The sequence below is a fragment of the Macaca thibetana genome, chromosome X (assembly GCF_024542745.1).
Source record: "Macaca thibetana thibetana isolate TM-01 chromosome X, ASM2454274v1, whole genome shotgun sequence".
Taxonomy (NCBI): domain Eukaryota; kingdom Metazoa; phylum Chordata; class Mammalia; order Primates; family Cercopithecidae; genus Macaca; species Macaca thibetana.
Window position 1 is genome coordinate 21359071 of NC_065598.1, and position 27344 is coordinate 21386414.

General features: G+C 40.4%; 2 protein-coding genes across 2 annotated transcripts in view; one reads left to right on the forward strand and one right to left on the reverse strand.

Moving 5' to 3' along the window:
- SMS (spermine synthase) overlaps positions 1 to 27344 on the forward strand; it is an 863947-nt gene that overhangs the window by 566555 nt on the left and 270048 nt on the right. The gene's annotated exons all lie outside the window — the stretch shown is intronic.
- Positions 1 to 27344, reverse strand: part of SMPX (small muscle protein X-linked) — a 52643-nt gene that overhangs the window by 5543 nt on the left and 19756 nt on the right. The window contains exon 4 of the mRNA XM_050775129.1: positions 26255 to 26403. Within this exon, the coding sequence (XP_050631086.1) occupies positions 26269 to 26403 (135 nt within the window). The 3' untranslated portion in view covers positions 26255 to 26268. The remainder of the gene's footprint in view (positions 1 to 26254; positions 26404 to 27344) is intronic.

Sequence of the window (27344 nt, forward strand, 5' to 3'; positions counted from 1 at the left end):
TTTGTACCCAGACCAAAAATGGCATGGAAGCACAACCTCTAGTTTACATTTGGGAAGGGTACATCTTGGCTGGTGTGGGGATGATACACCAAATATCTCCCTTGTGTCACCGTAAGTCCAGACTGAGGAACATGTGATGTTTACGCCTTGCTGTGACCCATTTATAGCTGTGTTACTCATAGTCGCCGTGGCCCCACATACATCATGTGGGAAATGGAGTCCACTCAACAGTTGTCTGCACTTGGTCCTTTAACCACACACTCGGGGGCAGTGCAATGATTACTTCCTCCTACATGGTGCTAAATCATAGAGCCATAAACACAGTGACACTCAAAAGTACTTGAGAGAAGGCAGTGCCTCATGGTCTGGTTCCATATGCAATGGCCAACCATGCACCCAGAGCAAACTGGTTAAAGCTCTGGAGTTCCTTAGAGTGCATCAGAAATAAGACAAACACCTAGCATTTGTAAAGTCTTCTAGAGTTTACAGAGCACATTCACACATATTGTCCCTTGTACTCATCAGGACCACACCCTAAGGAAGGTGGTGCAAGCTACAACTAAGGCTTGTAAGGAACAACACACACCCAAGGTCAGAGAGGCACTCAGCCTGGAATTGCACCCAAACAACTCCAAACCCAAACTCTTTCTTTTGTCCCAAACAGGTACTCGTAAAGTCAGAGAAACAAAACTCTAAGTAAAAATTAGGAACATTTTTTCCTAAATTGTGAAACATCCACCAAAGTTGCCTTTGCAACTCATAAAGCCTTTGGTGGTTAAAGTGAAAATTGAAATGCTTCTAACAATAACTATATAAAAACAGGGAAGAAGAGGAAGGCACAAAGACCAGAATATTTGCCTTGGTCAAATCCTGCACCTGAAATCCAGATTAAAGTAGTGTTAAGTGCAGGACCTGGAGAATTCAAGTGACCATAAAGAAAAGGCAAATTGCATATCCAGGTTGAATCTCATTAAAATATTTTTTATTAATCCTATTGTATTGAGAGTTTGTTATATTGGATATCAACTCAGAGTTAGGGGCTGGCAACTGAGATACAACATTTGTTTGGTAAGATCTTGGTGGAGAAAGGGGCATCATCAAAGACCAGTCACCATAGGCAGCTCCAGATTTTGTGGGAAATTTCTCTTCATCCATCAGAACATAGTCCTCCCTGTCTCAAAGGGGCTACTGACTTCATTGGAGAAATATTGACCCAAGATTTCCCTACCAAGGCAGAGTTCAATAACATCTAGAAGTAGACAAAGTGATAAATAAGTCAAGGAGACTGCTGTCTTAACCAAGAGGTTCTCAGCTTTTCTAAAGATGACAAAATCTTTCTATATTGTTTATGCCTTGGCATTCAAGGCCTAGAGACAATGGTGATTATATCAGAAGTACCAAGAATCCTCCTACAACTGTCCAGCAATGATCTGTGGCAGCCAGGGGTTCTGGAGCAACCAAACGGAAAACTAATTTTTTTGACATTTAACTAACAGAGCATGTGAAACAAATGTAGGCCTCCCTGCCTTCTTCCCATAATGCATTCCTGGAAAGCACATTGTCATAGAGATCACCTTAAAGCTGATTGATTGTTTTCACAGTCACAGTGATGGTAATGAGTGGTCCAAAGACTCAGTAGTCAGATAAAAAGATGGCCTTTGATGTATTATTAGGCAAAGATGTAACTATAAGGCTTTATAATCTTTTAAAATAGTAAAACTTTTTCAAAGACAAATGGAACTAGAGTTTTGGTATTGCTCCTCATTTTAGAAATTAGGAAATTGAGATCCAGAGGGGTTGAGTCACTTGTCCAGGATCACACAGCTAGCTATTGGCTGATCCAGGATGAGTTTTGGAGCTCTTTCTGCTACACCAAATTCTTTTGAAAAACTTGTAAAAATTAGCATACATGTATTAGTCTGTTCTCACACTGCTAATAAAGGCATACTCAAGACTGTGTAATTTATAAAGAAAAAGTGGTTTAATGGACTCACAGTTCCACGTGGCTGGGAAGGCCTCATGATCATGGTGGAAGGCAAAGGAGGAGCAAAGTCATGTCTTACGTGGTATCAAGCATGCAAGAGAGAGCATGTGCAGGGGAACTCCCCTTTATCAAACCATCAGATCTCATGAGACTTATTCACTATCACAAGAACAGCATGGGAAAGACCCACCCCCATGATTCGATTACCTCCCACTGGGTCCCTCCCGTGACACATGGAAATTATGGGAGCTACAATTCAAGATTTGGGTAGGGACACAACCAAACCATATCAATAAGTAATCTGTACATATTGACAGTACATTAGAGGCACACATTAACAACTGATACACAGAAATGTATCTGTAGTGTACCAAAACGTTGACTTAACAAATATTCATGCATTTGTTCTAATGAACACCAAAATTTCACTTAAAAATATTTCTTGCCTTCTCAGAATCTAGCAGTGTTTCTAAAAATACTTTATATAGAGTAAAATGCTCAAATCTTAAGTGAACTTGATAAATTTTTTACCATGTATATACCCATGTAAGGCCTTTATTTTTACATAGCTCTTAAATACTACTGTATATGCCAGCAAATCCATGAGGTTTTGTTCATTTGAGAAATACTAGTTTCAAGAGATGATAAAACAAGTTTTCCTTTGAAAAGAAAGGGAGAGGAAAAGAGGGAGAAAAAGGAAACCATCAATCATCAGATAGATTGAGAAACACTGGATTAAGCAAAGATAAACAACCTTCTTAGTTTAAGGGCTCCTTGGAACTTTAAATATACAAATATATAGTGTGTGTGTTGGGTGTGGGGACCATACCATTGTATCATTTTCAAAATTCACTCAATCACTGAAGCATTTTTCCAGTTTTATACTGTATAAATTATTTATCATTCATTATATCACAAATAGTATTCATAGCATTTCATCAGGTGGCTGCACCAGAGTTTGCTTAATTGGAATCCTATTATTGGACACTTAGGTTCTTAATCAATTTTGCTACCATAAATGAACACAACCTTTTCCATGTGAACATTTTGTTTAGAATGGACTTCCATCAAGACACGACTGGATTGGAAGAGATATAAATCCACAATGACTGGGAATTTCTCCTTTTATTAACCCCCCCAACCCTCATCATTTATACTACTGTGTGCCTGCTATACAGAAGATACTCAATATTTTTTGAGAATGTGCATATGTCTTTTTCACGATCACTTTCCTATTCATCTTTGTGGATTTACTTAAAGGAAAATCAGTAACTGTTTTCTTGAGCACTCCATTGATTTCTACTGAAGCTGCACATTTTCTTAGGCTTCTCTACTAATTATACATCCACTTTTGTGAATTGTGAGTTCATTTCCTTTGTCTATTAAGGTGTTACCATTTTGCTTTCCAATTTACACGGGCTCTTTCTATAATTATATATTTCATGCAAAACAATTTTCTTGATAGAGTTTGCTATTTAATGTTTGGTTGTTTTTTTTTTTTCAAGTACCTTTTTTTTAATTATCAAGAATTTGAGGGATGATTTTGATGGCTCTTGTTTTAAAAGCTACCCGGGGAAGTTTAAATCAATGCCTTCGTTTTTTCCTCTAAATCATTCCAACCATTATTTTAAAAGCTACTTATATCCAAATCTTACCTTTTGAAGCTATCATCAGATGACTTAATTTTATAATCTTAAAAGAGATGAGGCCAAATAAAGAAGGATGTTTATGGAAAGGAAGAAAGCATAATTGATTTGGAGATTTGAGATCTTGTTTATAGGCTGTTGTGACTCACTCTGCTCTGTGTGTGTGTGTGTGTGTGTATGTATGTACATGCACACGTGCGTGTGCTGATGGGGGTTTAAACCACCTGGAATGGGAGTTCAAACATGGCCGCACATTAAATCTCCTGGAGGGAGTTTTTTTCACCATCCCAAAGCCCAGGCTGCCCCAAACCAATTACATCAGAGTCTCTGGAAGTGCGATCAGTAATTTGTAAAGCTCCCAGGTGCTCTGATATGCAGACAAGATTGAGAACCAAAGCCTAGAAGGGCTTCTCAGTCTTCAACATCCATATGAATCCCTGGGGATCCTGTTAAACTGCAGATTCTTACTCAGGAGGTCTGGGGAGAGGCCTGAGACCACACATATCTAGTAACTACCCAGGGAATGCTGTTGCTATTGGTCCATGGACCACTTGAAAATGAAGGTTCTAGACCAGTAGTTTTCAATAGAGAGAGAGAATGATTTTTGCCCCCCACCCCGTGGTGAGCATTTGGCACCATGTGAAGACATTTTTTGTTATCACAATCAGGAAGGGGAGGGTACTATTGGCATTTGGTGAGTAGAGGCCAGGGATGCAGCTAACTATCCTAGCATGCCCAGAACGGCCCCAGTGACAGAGTTGTCTGGCCCAATTGTCAATAGTGCTGAGGTGGAAAAAAAAAAAAAAAAAAAAAAAAAAAAAAAATGCCAGTTTAGAGACAGCTGTTTCTGATGAAAGAAAATGATCTCTTGGACTCTGGAAGGGGAACATCATACACCGGGGCCTATCATGGGGAGGGGGGAGGGGGGAGGGATTGCCTGGGAGTTATACCTGATGTAAATGACAAGTTGATGGGTGCTGACGAGTTGAAGGGTGCAGCACGCCAACATGGCACAAGTATACATATGTAACAAACCTGCATGTTGTGCACGTGTACCCTAGAACTTAAAGTATAATAATAAAAAAAAAAAATCCACTGTCCCAAAACAGAATATGTTGGCTTATTTTTATATTTGCTTCAGGTCTTTTTTGTTATTGTCAGTTTGTTTTGGAAAATAAAACTGGAGTAAAAATTAAAAAAAAGAAAAGAAAAGAAAGAAAATGATCTCAAACCTGAGCTAGAACAGAGCTTTGTGCACTGGTGTGTTAAGTGGTCCCTTCTGGGAAGCATTGCTGATAAAACATATTAGTAATTTTCTAATCAACTTCAATAAGATTAAGAGCCCCTTCTGGGAGATCTGATATACCTGCCTCACTAAAGTCACCTTGTAACAGAGTTTACTGATCACTTGTACCTCGTCTCACAGTGTTATCTAACCACATGTTTTCCTATTCCAAGTTTTAGAACTGGATTTTTGAAGCCGCTTTAAGCAACTTTGAAATAAAGCTTTGACATGTGTTTCCAATAAATTCATCAGAGAAATTGCTTTTACACCCTTTGCCTTGCCAGTCTCCAGGCTGGTTCCCAAGTGGGACCCTGTCTCTGCAGTCAACAAATGTTTCCTGAGTGCCTACTGTGGAGACATTTTCACAGCCCACTCTGCCTTCAAACCCAGCTTTCCAGCTTTCCACCTATGCTACCTTGGGCAACTTACGCAACAACGTGAACCCCAGTGTTTCAAAGGATAGAGAAATAGTAGTGTCAAATTCACAGGGTGGTTGGGAGGATAACATGGTAAAGCATTTAGCAGAGTGCGTCTGACATAGTCAACATATACTATTACTATTATTCAAGGACAAAGGTCCACAAAGAGCTTATAAATTAAAACATCCCTTCCTCCTTTTCTATCTTCCAAACAAGATTCAATCTTTGTCATCTTGGCTTCAAGCTCTTTGTGGTGCTGATGGTTGGGGAGATCTAAATGTGTAGAGAGGGAACTGAAAAAAGTGAACTGAGTCTAAATTACATAGAAAAAGGGCTTGGGGACTCAGTGGAAAATACGATTTCTTGGAAACAAAGAAGAGATTTGAGGTAAAACGTCTCTAGGATGAGGGAATCTTGGGCCAATGAGAATATTTTTAGGTAGTTTTACTATGTGTTTTACAATGTAAATCTTTTTTTTTTCTTTTTTTCTTTTATTTGTTTAAATTTAAGGAGTACAAATGCAATTTTGTCACATGGATACATTGCATAGAAGTGAAGTCTGTGCTTTTAGTGTAACCATCACCAAAGGAGTGTACCCTGTACCTGATTACAATGTAAATCTTTCTCAGGTGAAGATTTACATTCCTTCTGGAGGCTGATATGGTTTAGCTGTGTCCCCACCTAAATCTCATCTTGAATTGTAGTTCCCATAATCCCCACATGTCGTGGGAGGGACCCGGTGGGAAGTAATTTAATCATGGGAATGGTTATCCTCATGCTGTTCTCATGACAGTGAGTTCTCACGAGATCTGATAGTTTTATAAGGGACTTTTCCCCTTTCTGTTCGACACATCTCCTTCCTGCATCATGTGAAGAAGGATGTGTTTGCTTGCCCTTCCACCATAATTGAGTTTCCTGAGGCCATCCCAGCCATGCTGAACTGTGAGTCAATTAAACCTCTTTCCTTTATAAATTACCCAGTCTCAAATATGTCTTTATTATCTGTGTGAGAACAGACTAATACAGGGGCCATTTTTAGAAATCAATGTATGTTTCTTTTGGACACAATTCTGTGCTTAAATATGCTTAAATGGTCTTAAAAGTGGAAAGCAGAATTCCTAGTTTTATTTGGGCTACATTATATGCTAGAAGAAGTATTAGGCACTGTGGATACACTAGTGGACAAGTCAGACAAGTTACCCCCTTCATGGAACTTAAGATCTAGAAGGAAAATCAGAGAGAATAAATAATGGCAATCCAGTCCTCCATTGTGATGGGTGCTGCTATCCTGGGACAAACACAGGGAGCCATGGATGCTTTATCCAGTTTAGGAGGCAACAGAAAAGTTTTTAAAAAATAGTATTTTACTGAGACTTGAATGATGGGTAGGAGTTAGCCAGATAATGAGTACAGGAGGGAATAAAGATAAAAAAATAACATTCTGAGCATGTGTAAAGGCCTGGAATCAGCATGGAACCTCCATCAGCTGGGAGAAGTTCACTAGGGTTGGAGCGAGGAATGTCCTGCGCAGGCAGAAATGTAAGATGAAAAAAGCCTGCCAAGTCTGAGACAGTTAACACAGGCCAGAAGGGTCATGGGGCGCTGCTGAAGGACGTGCAGCGAGGCAGTGACCCGATCCATTTTGTGGGGTTTGGTTTTGTATTTTTTTAAAGATCCGCTGACTGCAGGGCTCTGGCAACTGAAAACAAGTGAGAAAAGGCTTTGAGTACTGAAGTGCACGGGTCACTTTGACAGCTGTGGGCCATTAATGCTCCAATTGTTCAGCGAGGTCACCTGTGTGACAGCAACAAGAATATACAGTGGATGAATGAAATTTGCAAACCTTATTTCAAGGTGAAGAGAGGGGTCAAACATATGAGAAGATCACAGCACTTGTCCAATGGCTCATGCCTGAGGATTGAGAAGGGAGTCCCTTGTCCATTAGCAAAGGCTCAGGGGCTCCTCACTGAAGCATTTCAGTTCCAGATCTCAAACTTCCATCGAGGGCTGAGGAAAATTCCCACAGGTTACACAAACATTACTTTGAGCAGTAAATCCAAGACAACCTGCAAGTGACCACATACTGTTGGGCAAGCAGTGGGAACTCATACTGAGCTCTCTTCTGGCAATTTGCAGTATTTTGTGGGCTGTGAGGAATTTGAGCTTAAATAAAGCAGAAATGGGCAGTCTCTCAGATCCCTTGGCTTAATTTATTGAACAGGGGAAATAAGCCTTGTGAGGGAGACAGTTCCATTCCTAACGATTTAACCATTAATAAAGCCCTGCTATAAATGGAACTCAGGAGAGAAGGTAGCTTGTCAGAGGGCAGAGGAGTGGGCCCCATTAGACAAAATAGGTCAGGCGGGGAGAAAGTTGTCATTTCCTGACTAGTTAAGCTGATCAGACATGACAAGCCTTGTCGTTTTTGAACTGATTGAAAAAGGATAGAGAATATACAAGAGGTTGCTTTCTTTTTGTTTCATTTCATAGAAGATGGCTATTTCAAAGAGGATCCTGAAAAGGAACTTGATAATATTTAGCACAATTTTGAGGTTTGTGCTTTAAAACATGTGTGTATGTTGGCCTGAGTGTGTGTGTTTGTGTTTTCAGAAACATACGTTTTCACAGAAAAAAATTCTGTGCTTCTCCTAGGAAGTTACTTGGGATTCATTCACTTTCATCTGAGATTAATGGAACTCCAACTCCTGAGGAGAGATTTCCCTCCCATTGGTTGGATTGTTCATAATATCCTCTGCTTTTTTCTTGTTGTTCTGGTTTTGATCCTCAGAAATCAAAAGACAGGCCGGGCACAGTGGCTCACGCCTGTAATCCCAGCACTTTGGGATCCAAGGCAGGCAGATCACCTGAGGCCAGGAGTTCGAGACCAGCCTGGCCAACATGGTGAAACCCCATCTCTACTAAAAATACAAAAATTAGCTGGGTGTGGTGGCACATGCCTGTAATCCCAGCTCCTCTGGAGACTGAGGCACGAGACTCGCTTGAACCTGGGAGGGGGTGGTTGCAGTGAGCAGAGGTTGTGTCACTGCTCTCCAGCCTGGGAAATAAAGACTCCATCTCAAAAAGAAAAGAAAAGAGACAAGACAAACAAGACAAGACAGGGACAAGATAAAGACAAAGACAAAGATATGAGAGAGAGAGAGAGAGAGAGAGAGAGAGAGAGAGAGAGAAGAAGGAAGGGAGGGAGGGAGGGAGGGAAAGAAAAGCAAGCAAGCAAAAGAGAGAGCAGGAAAACCGTTGCATATGGGAGCAAGCTGAGGAGAGGGAACAGTGTGCAAAAGCTAAGATGTATCACTCAAACAATGGATTTTTAGTTCACTTCTGGGTTTGCCTCCCTGTAGAGGTTCTGCCTTCCTCTCCCTCCTTTTGGAGCCCCTCCCCACTAATGACTCAAGGACATGAAGAAAAGACTTTCCTCAGTGCTCACACTATGCACTGTGCTTGTGTACTGTCTGATTTATAAGGGCTTTCTCTTTAGAAGCATCAGAGAAACTGGCTTCACATTTGGAAATAATCTTCCTAATCTCCCCAAAGATAAACAACGTTTGGTGTTTTAAATATAAGAAATTCTGGGTGGTAAGGCTCAGGAGGGGTGAAAGAAAAGCAAATACTGAAATGTCACAGCTATGTAACTTTGAGAATCTCACTTCTTTGGACCTCAGTTTTATCATCTAAAAAACAAGGGGGGTAGGTGGCTATGGTAGGCAGCCTTCAAGATGGTTCCCAGTGATTCTTGCCTCCTGGTATTCACATCCTTGTGTCGTCCCCTTCAACACAGAATAGGGCTGACTTGAGTAATCAGTAGCATGTTACAAAAATGGCAAAGTATGAATTCCAAGGCTAGGCCATAAAAGACTTTGCTGCTTCTGCCCTGCTTTTTCTTGGATTATTCACTCCAGGGAGAGTTGACTGCCATGTTGTGAGGGCATTCAAGCAGGCCCAATGGGTGGGTCCACATGGGAAGGCACCAAGGCCTCCTCCTGATAGCAGTCATTACCAATTAGCCAGTGATGTGAGTGAGCCATCCTGGAAGTAGATCCTTCAATCTTAGTCAACATCTCACTACAACCTCATGAGGGACCCTAGTCTAGAACCACCCAGCTAAGCCACTCTAAATTCCTGATCCACAGAAACTGTGAGATAATATTTATTGTTCTTTTAAGTTTTGAATAATTTGTTACACAGCCAAAGATAACTAATACGCTGCCTTAGCTCAAGCTCAGCTCTTGTATTTTATGTGTCAAGGAATAGGCAAATTGATGGAAATCATGAAAAGTTCGTGTTTAGTGTGACATGTCAAAAACTGGATCCTGGCTACAGGGTAGGACCATATTGCTTTGGGCATTTATGAAATGGGGAAGAAAGATAAGTAGCCAGACTCTAGAGAGCTGGCATCCTGAGAACTTATGGATTCAGCTTTGTGGGAGTGGGCCAACACAGCTGGCTGACCTTGAACCAAAGTTTACAGTGCAACTGTTCAGCACCCAGTGATTAGTCCTTAGCATGTCATACCACAAACATAACCCACTTATGTTTATACATGCAGAGACTGAACTTGTTAAAAAAAAAAAAAAAAAAAAAAAAAAAAAAAACCTCCAATGGAATGGGGACTTACTTGGGTTCTCCCTATAATGAGTTATTCCGAAAGGGTACAAGTGGGATTATCTGAAGGGAATAGTGGCCCTGGCAGTTTTTAGAGGGAGATGAATTAGATAAGGGTTAAAAATTGCTGAGTTCATAGTTAAACCCACATGGTTCTCCAGGGTAGAGTACATATCTGGAAAGCAGTGAGTATAGAGAGATTGCTGCATTAGGCTGGGTCTCGGTTGGACTAAGTGACATTGATGGTCCCCTAACCTGTGAGAATATGACTCTACATATTGCTGGGTAGACACAAGCCACAACCCTGACAAGGCAGCACATTTATTAGTGGGAGCTAGAGTATCCTCAGCCCCTTCTAGGCTTAATACGGCTATTGTTTGGACTCATATTGGCAGTCCTGAACTTAGTATCTCTTTCCCATGTCTATCCCAAATAAAGGCTATGGCTCACCACTGGTTCACCCTATAAATAAATACACATGTATGCTGCATGAACTTTCCAAGACTGCTTGGCTGTTTTCCACCGTTGGATACTTTCATCTCAGCACCATTCAACCAAAGAAATACTTTTCCAAGCAAGAAAGATTTCAGTCTAGTTCATCAAAGGACACTCTGAGAAACACCTTCTCAGTCCTTCTCAGACCAAGACACACATAAAGATCACCTGAAGATTCTGTGGAACATACCCATTCCCAGGCCTATCCTGCCAACCTCCAAGAATTAACGGATAGCAAGTGGCACTCAGCAAGTCCAGGTGATTCTAATGTGTACTCAGTGCTGAGGACCATAGAGCTAACTGTATCCAGCGTTTTGCTGCTGCCTGACTCTGTAGCTAAGAAAACTAGAATAAAAACAATGGTTCTCACCCAAAGCCCAAGGCTGGACAACTGAGTTGTTCAGAAACTAGCTTCAGTTCTTCTGTCATAATATTTGAGAAAAGCTATAAAGCTGCCTATCAGGCTGGGTGCGGTGGCTCACACCTGTCATTCCAGCACTTTGGGAGGCTGAAGCAGGAGGATCTTTTGAACCCAAGAGTTCGAGACTAGCCTGGGCAACATAGTGAAACCCCATCTCTACTAAAAAAAAATAGCCAGGTGTGATGGTGTGTGCACCTGTGGTCCCAGCTACTCAGGAGGCTGAGGTGGGAGGATCTCTTAAGCCCAGGAGGTCAAGGCTGCCATGAGCCATTATCATACCACTGAACTCCAGTCTGGGCAACAGAGTGAGACCCTGTCTCTAAAAAAATTAAGATAAAGCTGCCTATCAGCCTGCCAAGTAGCTGTGATCCTTTGGTCCTGTCTTTTCTTGGACTTGAAAAGTGTTCAAATTTAGAAAATCTTTTGTGTTTTACTTCCACTACCTAGAGATCCACAAAAGTATACTTGAATTAAAATTATCAAACCCAGCTTTTTTGTCTCAGCATATATTTGAACCTTGGCAAAGCCTTATTTAGAAATACTTTCATTAGAGATTGGAAAAAATGACTTCATTATTCCCAGTCATTTCATCCAGGCATCGCTCTCTATTATTTCTTACAACTGCATGTAAATCTAGAACGATCTCAAAAAGTTAAGAAAAAAACAGGTGATGGACTGGATTTGGCCTGTGGGCTCTGGTTTTCCAACCTTTGAACTGTAACAGTGTCAGCACTTACTAAACAGCTACAGAAATGAACATCGTATCAGTAAGGTTAAGTGACTGGTGGGTAAGATGATGTAGAATTCCTCATCCTTTACATTAGGATTGTCCCTCATAATTTACCCAGCTCATTTCACCCCCTGGACCTCTCTGCCACATTGAGAGTCAGACTGGGGTAACGATTAAAAGTCAGACAGCCTGGATTTGACTCCTGGCTGCCCCACTATCTAGTTGTATGACCTTGCGGAAAGTCATTTAACATCTCTGTGCCTCAGTCTTCTCATCTGTAAAATGGAGCTCTTACGTGTACTAACTCACTGACGTCTCACAAGGTAAAGTGCTTGCAACAGTGCCTGACCATTAGAAGCACTATTACAAGCATTTGTGATTATTGCTTCATTGATGCTTAGTATATATAAATTCCAGCAAAGAAATCTGACCAAGCTTCTCACTGTACTTTTGGAAACTAGCCTGAAAACTGTGGAGGAGGTGATGGGATAGTTAGGGGATTTCTGAATGTCCAGACCTAAACAATCTGATTGATGGCTTTAGGTCAGTGGTTCTCAAAGTGCGATCCCAAACCACCACCAACAGCAGCAGCATTCCCTAAGAACTTGTCAGAAATGCATACTCTGGAACCCATCCCAGACCTACTGAATCGAAAACCCTAGGGCTTTGGCCTGGCAATCTCAGTTTCAGCAAGCCGTCTAAATGATTCTGATTCATGTGAAAGTTTGAGAACCACAGCTCTAGGCCAATCTGAAAAGGGTGTCCTTTGCAGCCACCCACAGGATGCTGTCCTTGGTGCTGCCCTGTCCCCACTATCCTCAAAGTCTCAGTTAAAGATGCAAAAATGCTGGCTTCTCAAATTGGCAGGTCATCCATGCAAAGCCAGCCTGCAGGAATAATGACACTATTTGATGCTAGAATATGGACCTGAAATGATCTCCGTAGGTTGGAAATGCCAGCCAAAATTGTTTTGATTTTTAATAGAGATAGCTTTATTTTTACCTAAGTCAAGTTTCTAACTCAAGTTTCTTGGCATTTTAGCTCCTACATGTTCAGTGAGGTTGTCAGTGCTGCTGTGGGTATCCAGGCACTGTGACCCCAGTTAGCACCATAGCATAGGCTTCAGAAATCCAACCAGTAATGGAAGGTTGGCCCTGAGTACAGGAGCAAAGTCTGGCCTACCACCTCTTGGTATTTCAGAATTCGATCACATAGTTAAAAAAAAAAAATGGTGCCACACAGGAGAGAAAACTGAATCTGGACTCAGTTATGAAGGGATGGCAGTGAGGGTGGTAAGGAGGATCAAGAACCATTCTAATGCACTTGCATTTGCCATCTGTGCTGGTCTAGAGCATTATCAGCTGTTTTGTCTTATCTGGGGCATGAGCTTGTCTTCCTATGTGCTGGGAATCCCTGCCAACCAGGAGCTCTGACACCAGCTGGGTTGCTGGGGTGGCCTGCTCCTGGCAGTGAAAGCAGGTCTATAATTGGCCCATAATTGGATTGGATTTGGCTCAGAATGACTCCCAGGCTCTCTCTCTCCTGATGGATAACAAGCAGTAAACTTTGTATATGACCTCGCAGGGTGTCTGGGACACCATTTCTTAGCTGTCAGTGAAAATGAAGAGCTTTCCAGAAGAGTTGACCTTTAGGGCAATGGTTTGGGGACATCTTGAAATGAAGTTTTCCCCAGACCCATTTGTTTGCCACCTGGTCTTTCTGAAATTAAGACATTTCAACCCAATTTCCAAATCCTGGATCAAATCTGTCCTCTACCATATGTGAGCATGTATGTGCAAGTGTGTGTGTATGTGGTATGTTTGTATGTGTATAAAGATTACAGTATGACTTTTTTAAATTAAACAAGAAAATAGTAAATAGAGGTAGAAATTGAGATAATACATTTCCTTTGAAATATATCTATAGATAAAGGTGGGTAGATTAACCTTGAATATCTTTCCATGTCAGTGACAAAAGTCCATCTGGGTATAAGCAGAGCCATTATCTGTTCAATTCTGGCCCATGGAATGGATTGTAACTAATCCCCTTCCTTGGCACCTGTTGCAGACTACACGGTGATCCTACTTTTCTGATTAAAAGGGATTACAACCATTTTCTACAGATGGACTTCAATGGGCTTAATTAATAATTAGTCTTAAAATGAACCTTCTCTGGAGGGAGAAGACAATACAACCCACAATATTCCACCCTTTGTGAAGTTGGAAGTCATGTAAAAATGAACTGCAAAGTCAATTCCTGCCCTACCTATCTCACAGAACTGTTATGAAGTTCAAAAGAGAGAATGGACATGGAAGTACTTTGCAATTCTTAAAATCAAGTGCAAGGGTTTGTTAATATTATTGCTACTATTATCCCCTAGTTAAAAGATGTGATTTTGTATGTGTTATAAAACTTCCAAATAAACCTATTTCCGCATTGCCTGGCCTGTGTGATGCCCCTTAAGCAGCCATTTCACAAAGTCTCCAGGCTGCCGGGTTCTCTGGCACCTGTATTTACTAGCGACTGCGTACCTGTTATTGCAACGTAGACATAACTTGATTATCAAATTAAGTAATGTCAGATAGAGGGAGAAAACACTTCTGTAAGGTGATCATAGCTGGAAATTGAATGTGAATGGGGCATAACCCAGGACAGGGTGTCATAGAGAAGACACCCAGGGCACTTCTGGACGTTGAGATCGACATAGCTCTCATTTTATTTTCTGGACCAGACTCCAAAAGTGCATAGCCTATGTATGAAAGATTACTAAAAAGGTGAAATGTCTATTTCTGGCCATAAAGCCCATTCAAAATGCTCAGGAAAATGCTGTATAAAGTCCATTATTTAACTTTTCCTTGAGAGTAGGGCAATGGCAGCTCAACTCTCCGAGTATTTCTTAAACTGATTCTCTTCAGAGAAAAATCAGAAATTACAAACCAGATGCATTTGCTAGTTAAAAATTAGGGCGAGAGGAGGGAAACTCCTTGAAGTCTCCAAAACAAAATGAAAATGCTAAAGTGAAATGTTTGTAATTTTGCTGTCTTGAGACAAAGGCCTTGGAAACATGAGCTGCTGCAGGTTTTGAAAACTGGAACTGCAATGCCTCCTCCAGGAGAAAGAGGATAGTTGCAGGTTAGAAATCATCTCATGAACTGGCTCAAGCTCAAAGGATTCAGGTGATTGAGAAAGAGATCCTCCCAGATGTTTGCAAGTGCTTCAGTGAGCTCATATTAGTTACAGATAAGATAATTAATGGATTTTAATTTTCAGTGAGCTTTCTTCATATTCTTTGGGGAAATGTGCAGAGCTACTCTTCAGACAGTATTTCACTTAAAAACCAATCAACTCCTAGCCTTGGAAGCAAGGGGCACAGGGCAGAAGGTATGGGCAGACTGTGAGAACAGCAAAGGGAATGAAGACTTCCTGGAAGCTGCTGTGTACCAGGAGCCCTATCTAAGTCAATTAACTATCTTTACGGTCCCCTCAAGACTTACATTATTATTCCTATTTATAGATGTGGCTCAGAGTGGTCAGGAAGTTGCCCAAGGTCACTGAATTACTACGTGCCAGAGCTGCAAGTGAAGGACAGGTGTGTCCCACTCTTTCCAGCACATCCAGTGTCCAGTGGCTGCTGTAAGGTGAGCAAATGTGCTGCAGAAAGCCTGTCCATGCCACCTGACACAGCCACAGCCCACTCTGCTATGACTGCCCCACTTCTTCCCGCAGAACTCAGGCTCCCAACCCTTCTCAGCAGTCAGTACCAATGAAACAGATACAACACTCAAAATGAAAACTGTTTGCCTTTCCTATAAAGTAGGAACACAAAACTGGGAAATAGGACACTGGGATTTTAGACTGGTACTGACCTTGATTCCATTGCTCCTGGGACTCACTGCTAATAGATAGGCGATCTTAAATTAAGTTCATTCTAATGGTAACATTTTGTAGTTAATAATGGTAATAGCTCCCGTGGTACACAGAACTTTAGATATACACACTATGTGATTCAGTGCTTCTCAGCCCTGGAACTATCGGTGCCTGTTGTGAGGACTGTTCTGTGTGTTGTAGGGTGTTTAGTACCATCCTTGGTCTCAAGCCCCTGAATGCCAAGAGTACCCACCCTGAGATGTGACAATCAAAAATGTCTTCAAACATTGCTAAATGTTCCTCAGGGTGGACAGCAGAATTGCCTCTGGGAGTTAGGTATTTTTCTCATTTTTCAGATGAAGAAACCGAGGCAGAGCAATTATATAAAATCACAAAACAAGGGAATAGCAAAGCCAGGGTATAAACCTACACTTGAATCACCTCTCTTCCACCTTTCTTTCAGTGGAATAACTGTTTTCCAACATCCTGTCTAGACTCTTTGTCACCTGTGTTCAAAGGCTGTACCTTGTCATTTCTTCTCCATTCCTGCTGCAACCATTATGTGCTAATATCCCCTCTCACATCCTTACTCAACTAGACTGTGAGTCCCTTGAGGGATGTTGTCTTGTATCACCTATTTCTAATGTAGTAGTGCCTGAAACAGTCAGTGAATAGATGTTCATTTCATAAATGAGTGAATTTATCCCAGCACTTTAATCCTTCCCACTCAAATCCAATTCATGCTGCTAATTTGCATTATGAAGAAGAAGGTTAATATGGCCAAGGTAAATTCCAACTAGCCCATGTACAAAATGATCAGGCAATGAAAACAGTCTGAATAGATGGATGATTGAACACTCAGAATTTAATAAACCTGTTGGGGTAGTTTTCAGGAATTAATTGTTGCCTCTGAAACTAAACTGCAGCCATGATTGTTATCATCTGTATCCAAAATTGGGGGATCAGGTAAGAGCTAGGCAGTAAAATGTGTATTACTTGTTAAGGATTCTATTAAATGTGACAGGTGGAAGGAAGTGCCACTATCTTCTAGGGTGGAAGGAAGTGCCACTGTCCTTCCTATAGAAGGCATCCAATGACTTTCTGGCAATAGGACATACTTGCTTTCTGCTGTTTATCCAGCAGTCTAGATGAATTGTTCTGAGCAACCTTTGTGCCATCTGCCTAGACGAAAGAGACTCCAATCTGTCGAGTGCTTAATAGAAATTTCCCTCAGTGAGAAGCCAATTGACTGACCCTGCCTCCGATTAAACCAGCCACCCCCTCGCCATCTGCATAAAGTCCTAAACCAGAGGGTGTGGAATGATCAGTTCACAGGCAGGGAGCAGTGGCAAGGGAGTACAAGTTAAATTTGCAAGTCTTGATTTGCTCCTCGTGATTCCTTCTCCTTCTCAAATGCCACAGCATGTGCAGGGAGTTAAAACGAGCAGCATTGTCACGATGCAGCCAACCCTGATTAGACAGCCTGGAATTCACTTCCCCAGTTTTCTGCGTGGGCTGCACACAGCGTGAGAGGGAATGAGCGAAAAGGCCTCATGGGTCAGAGACTGCTGCACCATGAATGACACAGAGACTCCTGACAAGCCCTTGCTCATCTCCGGAGCAAAGGCAGGTGGGCTCTGCAGCGGTCTGGTATTCCTCTGCTGCAGTTTTGTCAGCACTGGGCAAAGTCCATGTCATCCCCAGCACTGCCATAATCAGTGTTTTTCTGTCACTTCTCCTCTCCTTTCTCCTCCCCTCCCTTCCTCTCTCTCTCTCTCTCTCTCTCTTTCTCTCTCATACTTTCTCTGATATTTATGGGCATTAACTCTTCCTTTTTGTCAAAATCCTTAAAAACAGCAAATTATTTGTGCTGCCATGCAATGTTTTGCCCATTAAACTGTGAACTAGGGTAGATGCTCTGGCATATTTGAATCCCTAATGCCTGATATACTCAGCACCTGGTGCATCTTTTGTGTTTAGTAAATGCTGACTAACTAAAAGAATGAATATGTGAATGAATAAACAAATGAGCAAACAAAGGAACCCACCAACCAACATGCCAGGGTTGTGTTTCAGTGCTCATCTTTGTGACAGTGACAGTTTCTGTAATCTCTTTAGCCTTTGCTTGCTTTGCTCTGACCCAACATGGTGAAATATTATTTGCAAAGACTATAACTAAAAGAACATTTTTAAAGAATGCAGTGGGTGATAGTGATTAAAAGGACTGGCTGTTTAGTGTGACAGATGATGGTTTGCACCTCACCTCTGTGACTTACAATCTGGGTGACCTTGGTCAAGTTGCATAAACTTTCTTAGCCTTCACTCTCCCATAAATAAAATGAGCATTGTAGTATATACCTCATGCAATCAGCCCAAGGAATGAATGAAATAATGCATGTGAGGTACAAAATATGGTACCAGGCATATCACAAGCATATAATAAATGGGAATGCTCATGAAGACAATCAAAATGATGACATTGATATTGATGCTGGTGACTACTAATGTTTCACATTAATACTTTAGAAGACTTGAAGAACTGCTGAGATAACCTACTGCTTTCTGATACATTTGAGATGAAAAGATAACCTATAAAAATAGTTGGGTTAGAGGCAATTCCACATAGACCATATACCATAAATATGTTTAATCTGCCAATTGACAAGAATCATATTTAAGAGTGCTTCATTCCTAAGTCTTGATTACTGTGAAGAGATTATAAATATTGGGCAATTAATTACTTTACTCTTTTTATTACTGTCTTAATTTCTGTGAAATGCAATGCATTGGTTGCTTGGAAAGAAAAGTCTGCAGCAAGATGGACCTGACATCAACCTTTCAAGCAGATAAATCAGGGTTACTCACTCTCAGCAGTACTGACATTTGAGGCTGGATCATTCTTTGTTGTAGGAGGCCATCCTTGGCATTGTGGGATGTTTAATAGCATACCTGGCCTCTCCTCACTAGAGGACAGTAGCAGCCCACCCCTAGTTGTGACAATTCAAACTGTATGCAGACATTGCTAAATGTCCCCTGGGAGGAAAAATCCACACCCTCCCCCCGCCCACTGAGAACAAATTAGATAGATTAATGAGTTCCATTACATTGACAGTAGAACAGGTGCCAGGTGTAACTGTCTTTTGGCCCATGGAAATGTGTGTGCCAGTATAGGAAGATCAACAGAATTGGGTTCTGAGTCACCTCTGCTCTCCACCAAGCTGGCTGAAGCAAATGTGTTTCTCTGGTCTCACGTCTACTTCCTAAAAGCTCTCGCACCAATTCCAACTTCTTCCTGATAATTCACACACTACACCCTCCAAACCTCTGTTTTAATAGAAACTACACTGGTAGTTTCTGTGTGTTTACTGTTGAGAGGCTCTTAAAGCAACTGCAACAATCAACTCAAAGTCTTCTTGCGTTCACTCTCAAGAGTCCTTTACACCCACCTTTACAAAGGCTGTAACCAGGGTCTAAAACAAGAGTTTTGCCAGCCAGGAAAACAAATGAACAAGACCTTGATACAGTTCAGAATCACTGCAGAACCTGTCTTTATCCAAGCAAGTGAAGATCAGGAAAAATTTAAAAAGAGCATCACAAATCAAAAGAAATGTGGCTTCACTAGAGAATGAAAAATTTCAGCATAAAACCATTTCCTTCAGAGAAAGTGAATAGAGCTCTGTAATTGGGTCAAAGCAGGTAACATTTCAAAAATGAGGACAAAAAATTTCCACAAACCACACAGAAGACATTTGGAGAAGTGTTTTTAAGTCTAGTTCTATGTAAAACAATAAATCAGTCCTCTGTCTTCTGGCAAAAGGAAAAGGTTATGAAATCATGATAAGTCAAAGACTATGAGAAATAAATCATCTTAATTCTGAAGGCTGAAAAGCAACATGAAAAATAATCTTGTGATAAAATGTAAAGTGGAAAAAGCAAGATACAAAACTATACAAGTGCTATAAATGATGCTATGTAAGAAAATATATAAGAACCAGTTCCTATTTACTGAGTAATTACCCATCCCAGGTACTGTGCTTGGAGATACTTTCAAAAATACATCTCCCTAACCCTTCACAACTACTGACTGAGAGAGGTGCCATTTTCTGCTTTTACCAAACAAGAAAATAGAGACATAGAGTGCAAAGTTGCAAGCACAGAAGGAAATGAGACCAAGTCTTCACAACCCCAAATCAACATATTGTTAGCAACTTGGTTGTATTGCATCCCACATGTAAACCCAGAGGAAAAGACTAGAAGGGGAAATACCAAAGTCAGTATTTTGCTAAAATGGTGATCTACTGGGCAATCTTTTTTTTTTTCCCAGCCTCTGTTACATTGTTATAGTGTTTATACAAATAGATTTATTACATTTATTATGCCTTACCATTTAAAAGGAATGATATTTCCATTCACGTATCAATTTAATCATAAGTTTACTATAAGATGATAAAGGGCATGTTTCCCAAATATGGAATAGGTGCTAATATTGATTTGATTGGTTGGTTATGGGATTTGAGATCTTCTTTTTTAATATAGTCATTTATAACTGTAAACTTTCCTCTAAGTACTGCTTTCATTGCATCTTATAAATTTGGGTATGCTGTATTTTTGTTTTCATTCGCCTCAAAGTATTAATAGTTTTAAATTTACCTTGTGATTTCTTCTTTGACTCATTGGTTATTTAGAAGCATGTTGTTTAAGTTCCACAAGTTGTGAATTTCCCAAACTTCCTTCTGTTACTGATTTCTGATTTCATTCCATTATGGTCATAGAACATACTTTGTATGATTTCAATCCTTTTAAATTTGAGACTTATTTCATGGCCTAACATATGGTCCATCCTGGACAATGTTCCATGTACACTTGAGAAGAATGTGTATGCATGTACTCTGCTGTTGTTGGGCAGTGTTTTATATGTGTGTATATATACATATCCACACACACTATATATAATATATATACACACATACATGTATAGAGAATGTATATATGTATATATACATATAGAATGTATACATAAATAATGTATATGTATATATACACATACATAATGTATATGTATGTATATATACATACATGTGTGTGTATATATTATATATATAATATATGTTAGGTCTAGTTGGTTTATGGTGTTGTCCATGTCTTATATTTCCTTGTTGATCTTTTGTCTAGTTATTCTAGCCATTATGGAAAATGGGATATTGAAGTCCCCAATTATTATCATTAGATTGTCTGTTTCTCCCTTCATTTCTGTCGCTTTTTGCTTCATGTGTTTTGGAGGTCTGTTGTTACATACTAAATACACTTTTTATCAATTGTCTGGGTATATCAATTTGCCTTCCTGCCAACACTCTCAGAATTAGCCCTTGAATCAGTAGGAATGATGATAATGCTTAACATTTAAGAATAATGAGCGCCTTATGTTCTCCCCTATCAGAGATGACAACTCTCTGGATGACAGGTTGGTAAATATGTCTTATCTAGACATAGATGTTATTTGAAAAATAAAGCCAAAGAATTCTCGAATACTAAGTTTTCTTCTGGTTTACACGTCTTTCTCCTCTTTTGAGGAATATGAGACAAATTTGACATTTTCCTTAATTTTTTAGTTTCCCAGAGGAATACAATCAATTAATTTAAAGTCAAATTTCTGGGCCCATTACTGATTTTCGTCAACAATGTTAACTATGGACCTTTGTGAGAGAAGCAAGTCTTTCTTTTAAAGTGGTAAGCTCCCTAAGATTACAAGGACTTGGAATGTCTACATTTCTAAGTGATCCCACACTTGCTGTGGTCAGGGCTCTGGCAACATCCTCCAGACTTGCCCTGTGTACCTAATATGTATCATGTGAATTGCAACCTTTAAAGGAGCTATGCAATAGCATCATAAAGAAGATGTAAACAAGAAAACAAATACATTACGATTCGGTAAATTTGTGACAGGATAAACAGAAGATGCTAGGGATGGGGCAGAGTGCTGGAGGAAGAGGACTGTTATGGACTGAATGTTTGTGTCCCTCCCCCAAATTCATATGTTGAAGCCTTAATCCCCAATGTGATAATATTAGGAGGTGGGGCCTTTGAGAGTTAATTAGGTTTAGATGAGGTCATGAGTGTGGGGTCCCCATGATAGAATTAGCACCCTTATAAGAAGAGGAAGAGACATCAAAGGACACAGCAAGAATATGGCCATCTGCAAGCCAGGAAGAGAACTCTCACCAAAACGTAACAATACTGACATCCTCATCTCTGACTTTTAGCTCCAGAACGGTGAGAAATAAATGTCTGTTGTTTTAGCCACACAGTCTATGGTATTTTGTTATAGCGGCCCGAGCAGACTAAGATAAGGGCACACCTCCCCCAACAGGGCATTATAAAGATTCTTTTCAAATCTACAAAATCCAAAATCAGGGCTGGCTAGCTGATGTGGGGTATGAGATGGAGACTAACTTGATATTATGAGGCTGTATATGGGTACAAAAGGCGCTGCAGATCATTCCAACTCACTCTCATTTACTGCCCTACGGCAATGTTTCTCAAAGTATGGTCCAAGGCCCACTGGTTGACCTCAAAAGACTTCTCGATGCAAAAACGCAAGTGCTTTCTTCAGTTCCTAATGACGAATGGGGATTAATTCCATAGATTTTCACTTCTATACACAACCAAAACCTGCTAAGTGAGCTATCAAGAATCACTAAAATTTCACATTTTTCTAAAACCCTAGTTTAGTATATAACCATGAAGTCTGACTACCACACATGTGGCCATGCTGAAATGTCCAACACAGAGAGAAGGGATTCCTGCAACTTCAGAATGAGAATTTCTTTTTAGAGCTTCATCAGTCCCAAGGCTTTCAATTGCAACTTTCTTGGTGCTCATCAGCATCAGTGTAGAATTATTCTTAGGTTTTACCTTTGTTAATCATTTCTTTTTCTTATAATTGATGCATCATTACCATTTTGATACTTATTTTGTTCCTCTTCAATTCTTTGATATCACTGAATTCTTTTACCACTGGAAAAAGAGATGAGATGATGTAGGCGGGCTGTGGGTTTTATTTTGTTATGCTCCAAAAGTTTAAGATGTAGTGCCTAGAGGAACTCTTTGGTCTCACTAGGCTGGTCTAATTATTAACAATACCCTGAATGCTCCATATGTCCAGAGGTGATCTCTGAGCCTCTGTTTAAACCATTCCATTCCCACTGCCTCTTTGAAATTATCCCTGACCCCAAATCATACCTTAGCCCCTCAAAAGTCATAGCATTATCTCTACTGCCTAGTTGTTAGTGGGTCATAAACAGCCTTGGGATATCTTTAATAATTAAGCTGCTATCTAATTTTTGAATTGTTAGCTACCTTTTGAAGTATTTTATCTTTCCATCAAGACTTAAGTATCCTGAGAGCAGGGACCAAGTTTTATATCTATACATTTTACTACAGAAAGAAGAAAGTGCTCATGGTATAGAAGCTAGTTTCAAGGGTTATTTACTGAGTACCTATGCTCTGATCTAAGGGTCGGGAGCAAACAGAAATGGACACAGAGTCTGGACACCAGCCCAGAGCAGTTCTGCAGGTTCCCCAGACCTTTGTCCATGAAGCCTGAGGTGGTATCTGCTACAACTGTAAGCAAACAAGTTGACAGTGGCTTCTGATAGTGGCCCTGCGGGATTCCTGATAATGCAGCAAACAAGCAGGATTGGAAGTATTGGAGGACACCTGGTTTCTAGATTTTGCCACTGGTCCTTCCTCTTCATCTGGTTCTTGGACTTTCTTAAGTCACCATCTGGCTACCTTAAATCACAGCCAGGAGGATTCCAAAATTTATATGGCTGAACATCCTACCTTCCCTGTCCCATGCCAGTTCCAGCCTGGACTGAGGCCCCATTTGGGACACTTCTGTGTCTTTTGGCTTTGACTTGGTATGTGCTGTCTCTATATTGCCTGGTCTGGTTCCAGTTTGGGTCTAGGCCCCAAGTCCTTTCCCATAAGCCACCATTTCTGGTGCCCAACGGGGTAGTCACTGGCCTTTCTGATTCTTGTTCTGTAATGTTTTTAATTGATTCCTGTTAACAATTCTATCCATGACACAGGGCATGGAAAGAATTTGAAATCCCACATAAAAGGAGGCACTCATCTTGGCTAAAATGAGATGCTAACCTGTCCTATATGTCTAAAGTACTGTAATAGTGATAGTATTATGTGGACCTTGAGCCTTGTGGTTTTCACTGCATTTGACACTATGGACATGATGGACTTATTCAATCTTCAAACCAATGATCTGTTTGATCAAATAACTGGACAACACAGGGTGAGGGTGGGTGACAAAGTGGTGACCCAAGAAGAAAAATAATCAATCCAACCAGTGAAGGGTTAAGTGATGGCTGGTCCAGGGTATTTACTGCTTATGAGTTCACTGAATCAATCAATGTTAAGAAATGTTCTCCTTCTGTAACCACAGACTATGACTACTGAAGTCTTGAAATCTCTGACATATCTGCAGGAGAAAAATAAGTCAAAAGCCAAACAGCTTGCTACAAAAAGTAAAGATCATTCCTTGGCTTAAAACAATGACTGTACTCATTTGGAATTCAGATCAATTACCCTGACAACTTAGATTTTCACATTACCGTAAGAATAAAGAAAAATAGGTCTCTCTGAGTGGTTTTGCATTAGAATTTGTTAAGGAGAGAAGAATCATTAAAGTCTTCTCTGAGAAAATAAAGTAACAAAAATGTGTTCTGGATATTCTGGTACATTTTTAATATTTGATTGAGTTGTTTTTCTTCCTTGTTCCCTGTAATCACACAGCCAAGGCTACTGAATCAACCCCACTGCTGAGTAACACTGCAAGATCCTCTCTAAGCTCATTTTAAAACAGCATTCCTCTGAGTCTTCAAAACCAAATTCTTCTGAAACCGGAACTGAGGTTAAATTTAGGTCAACATGGATTTCATAAAAGAAAAAACCTTTAAAGTTTGCATTAAAAATTCATGTGTCCAACTGAACAGCCTTGGTTGGGTGATGATAATCAATATGACAAAAAGTTAAGTTCCCCTCTCCAGGCTTTCTAACAAGAAAGTTCTGAAACTTCATCCCTACCACACTGAAATATTTCATCTCAACTTGGCAACACAAGCAGGACTGAATGTGATACTCACTCATCAATTTGTTCCATTCTGTCATCAGTAGTAACAAGTACATGTAGCCACGTGTCAGGTTAGTTCCTGCTCACATCAATTTGTCCCCATCCAGGTTCCTGGGATTCAATCTATGGTCATAGATCCACTCTGTTTTACTCTTACTCCTGTGTTCTTTTATGTAACTGTGCTGAAAACACCAGTTACTGTTCTTTTATTTTAACTCAAAACGGCTCCTCACTTTCTCTGACTATAAAGAAACCTTTTCGGCAGAACTAACTTGTAAACATCCAAGTAAGTCAGTGTAAGTGACACAAATAACACTGCCACAATGCATTGGACTGTCTCACAGAACATTCTGTTCCTTATTCTGTCTAGAGGAGAAGATACAGCAGGGCCCTATCTGCCCCACTGCTTGCCTCTGCCATCCAGTCAGAAGATTTCACCCCAACACCAACAGGAAGCATGCAATCCATCTGTAAGGTGTGGTGGGAGGAAGGGATTGAAGCAATATAACAAGTAGGTGATAGCACTAACTTTGAAGGCAGACTCCATTTTTAGAATACATGATAGATGGGGAAACTCAATCTCTCTAAGACTCATCTCAAGAATGAGAGCAATAATTGGGTATCATGAGGCTTAAAAAAAATGGACATAATGTTCTTCACATAATATCTTGCTCATGGTAAGTGATGAATAAATGTTTCTAGTGTTCAGCATGTAGTGAACACTCAATAAATATTGATTGAATAAATGGGTGAGTGACTAAATGAATGAATGGACAATCAACCAGATAAAAACCTGTTTTATGTTCCCAATACAGATTCCTCTCCTCTAGACTTAAATTTCTGCTTAAGAAATGGAATAGATTGTACATTGTGGGCTTAGTAATGTTGGAAAAGGGTAGATTTGCTCCCAGGGTCTCCTAGGAGAAAGAGTGATGACTTGGGCCAATTCCACACTCCCCTGCTGGCAGAATTCCCATACCAATCCACAGGAGCCAGGTGGAGGGTTGTCTGAACCCTCACCAGGGGATCATTATTGAACAAATGCAATTAAAATGAAAATAAGATCACAAGCCCTGCTTGCAGTGCCTTGTAAGGCAGCATGCAAGTTTTGAGCCTACCCTAGAGTCATTATGGCATCCTCTTGGTCTGCCTTACACAAACCTGGGTTACTTGATTAAAGGACTGAACTCCTGGGTCTCTGCCTCTTTATACTCCCAAACTTGTTCAGTTCCTTGATCCTCTGATCCTCTAGCTCATGAATAGCTTGTTGCTTTTTGTGATACCTGGGTGAGGAAACTGAAGCATGAAGTGAGGGAGGGCTCCCTGGACCTCAAGATCAAAACCTCAAGGCCTTTTCCCGAGCATCTTTCCTCTCCCAACTTCATCCTTCCACAACTAAGAAGGATGATCAGAAGGAGAATGGCAGGCTAACATTCTCAATGGATCTACGACTGGTGATGGAATAAGACAGGCCCCAAAACTTGGCTTTACCAGAAAACTGCACCAGAAATACTGACTTAAATTGAAGGCCCCTGGTATTTAATGAACTCTTGTAGAATTTTCCAGATTTCTTCAGTGGAAGACTTCCTTAAATCATTTTACAGAGGCCTTCTTGAGACAAAGAAGATAGTTTCTCACTCACCTTTTTTCTTCCAACTACTGTTCAGCTTTGGGGACATATTTTAGTTCACTTTTAATATTCTGGATTTCCGATAGATTGACTGCAGGTCCTGGAAGTTTCTTTGCTCCTGGAATTGGCTTCTTCTCCTCATCTGAGGTGGGAGGAACACCCTGAAGAGAAAGGAGAAGAAATCCAACTCACCAAAAAAGACATTTGATCTCTTTGGGCCATGAGCATGAACCAGAAAAAAAAAAAAAATTAAAGCAACAATGATGTCAAAGTGTGTTTCTAGCAGAGTGACTGTCCCTTGTGTTGTTGAGACAGCCTTAGAGTTTCAATAAAATCTCCTAAAGTTTGTTGTGAAGTGTGGAATAAAGTTGGAAGAAGAAAACAAGTAATTTCCACATAACTTAGAAAACACTAGAGTACATTCAACTTCTGATAACTAACAAAAATTACCACTAGTTCAAAGGATTTGTGTTTCCAAGAGAAACATCTTACAAGATTGACTTTAATTTGTAATCATACAATTATAATATGCCTGACAGCAAAGATTTGTACAATGTTAGAGCATAGCAAGCTCTAACAATAATTTACTCCAGGAGCTTCCTGTTTTGTTTGGGGTGTAGTGGCTGCCAGTCTTTGTTCAAATAACATCTTTGGGATGCATAAACAAACTGAAACAAACGTAAGCAAAACCTTTTTGAATATGGGCACCACGAGGGAGAGCGGCAGAGGAAGCCCAGCTCTCTCCTGCTTTGAGAAGTATTTTAAATTTCCTTTCATTGAATGTTATATTTTTGTTGCAGCTTTAGGGCAGGACCCACATCCTATCCTTTTCTGTGGCATTTCCAATGTCTGGCACAGAGGTGCGCGTGCATACTTGTTGACTGTTGTTTAATTGGATCAATCCCAAGAATGTACCATAATGAAAATCTATGCCTCTATGTGCATACACCAAACACACATATAATGGTAACTATAAAACAAGATCAGTTGCTGTGTGTGGCTCCGAGAACTTCAACTCATGTGTACAGAAAAAAGGTTGATTATTAGCCCCTTCCTTCTATTTGCTAGAGGTGGTGGGTAGGGGAGGATTGTTCTCTGTGGC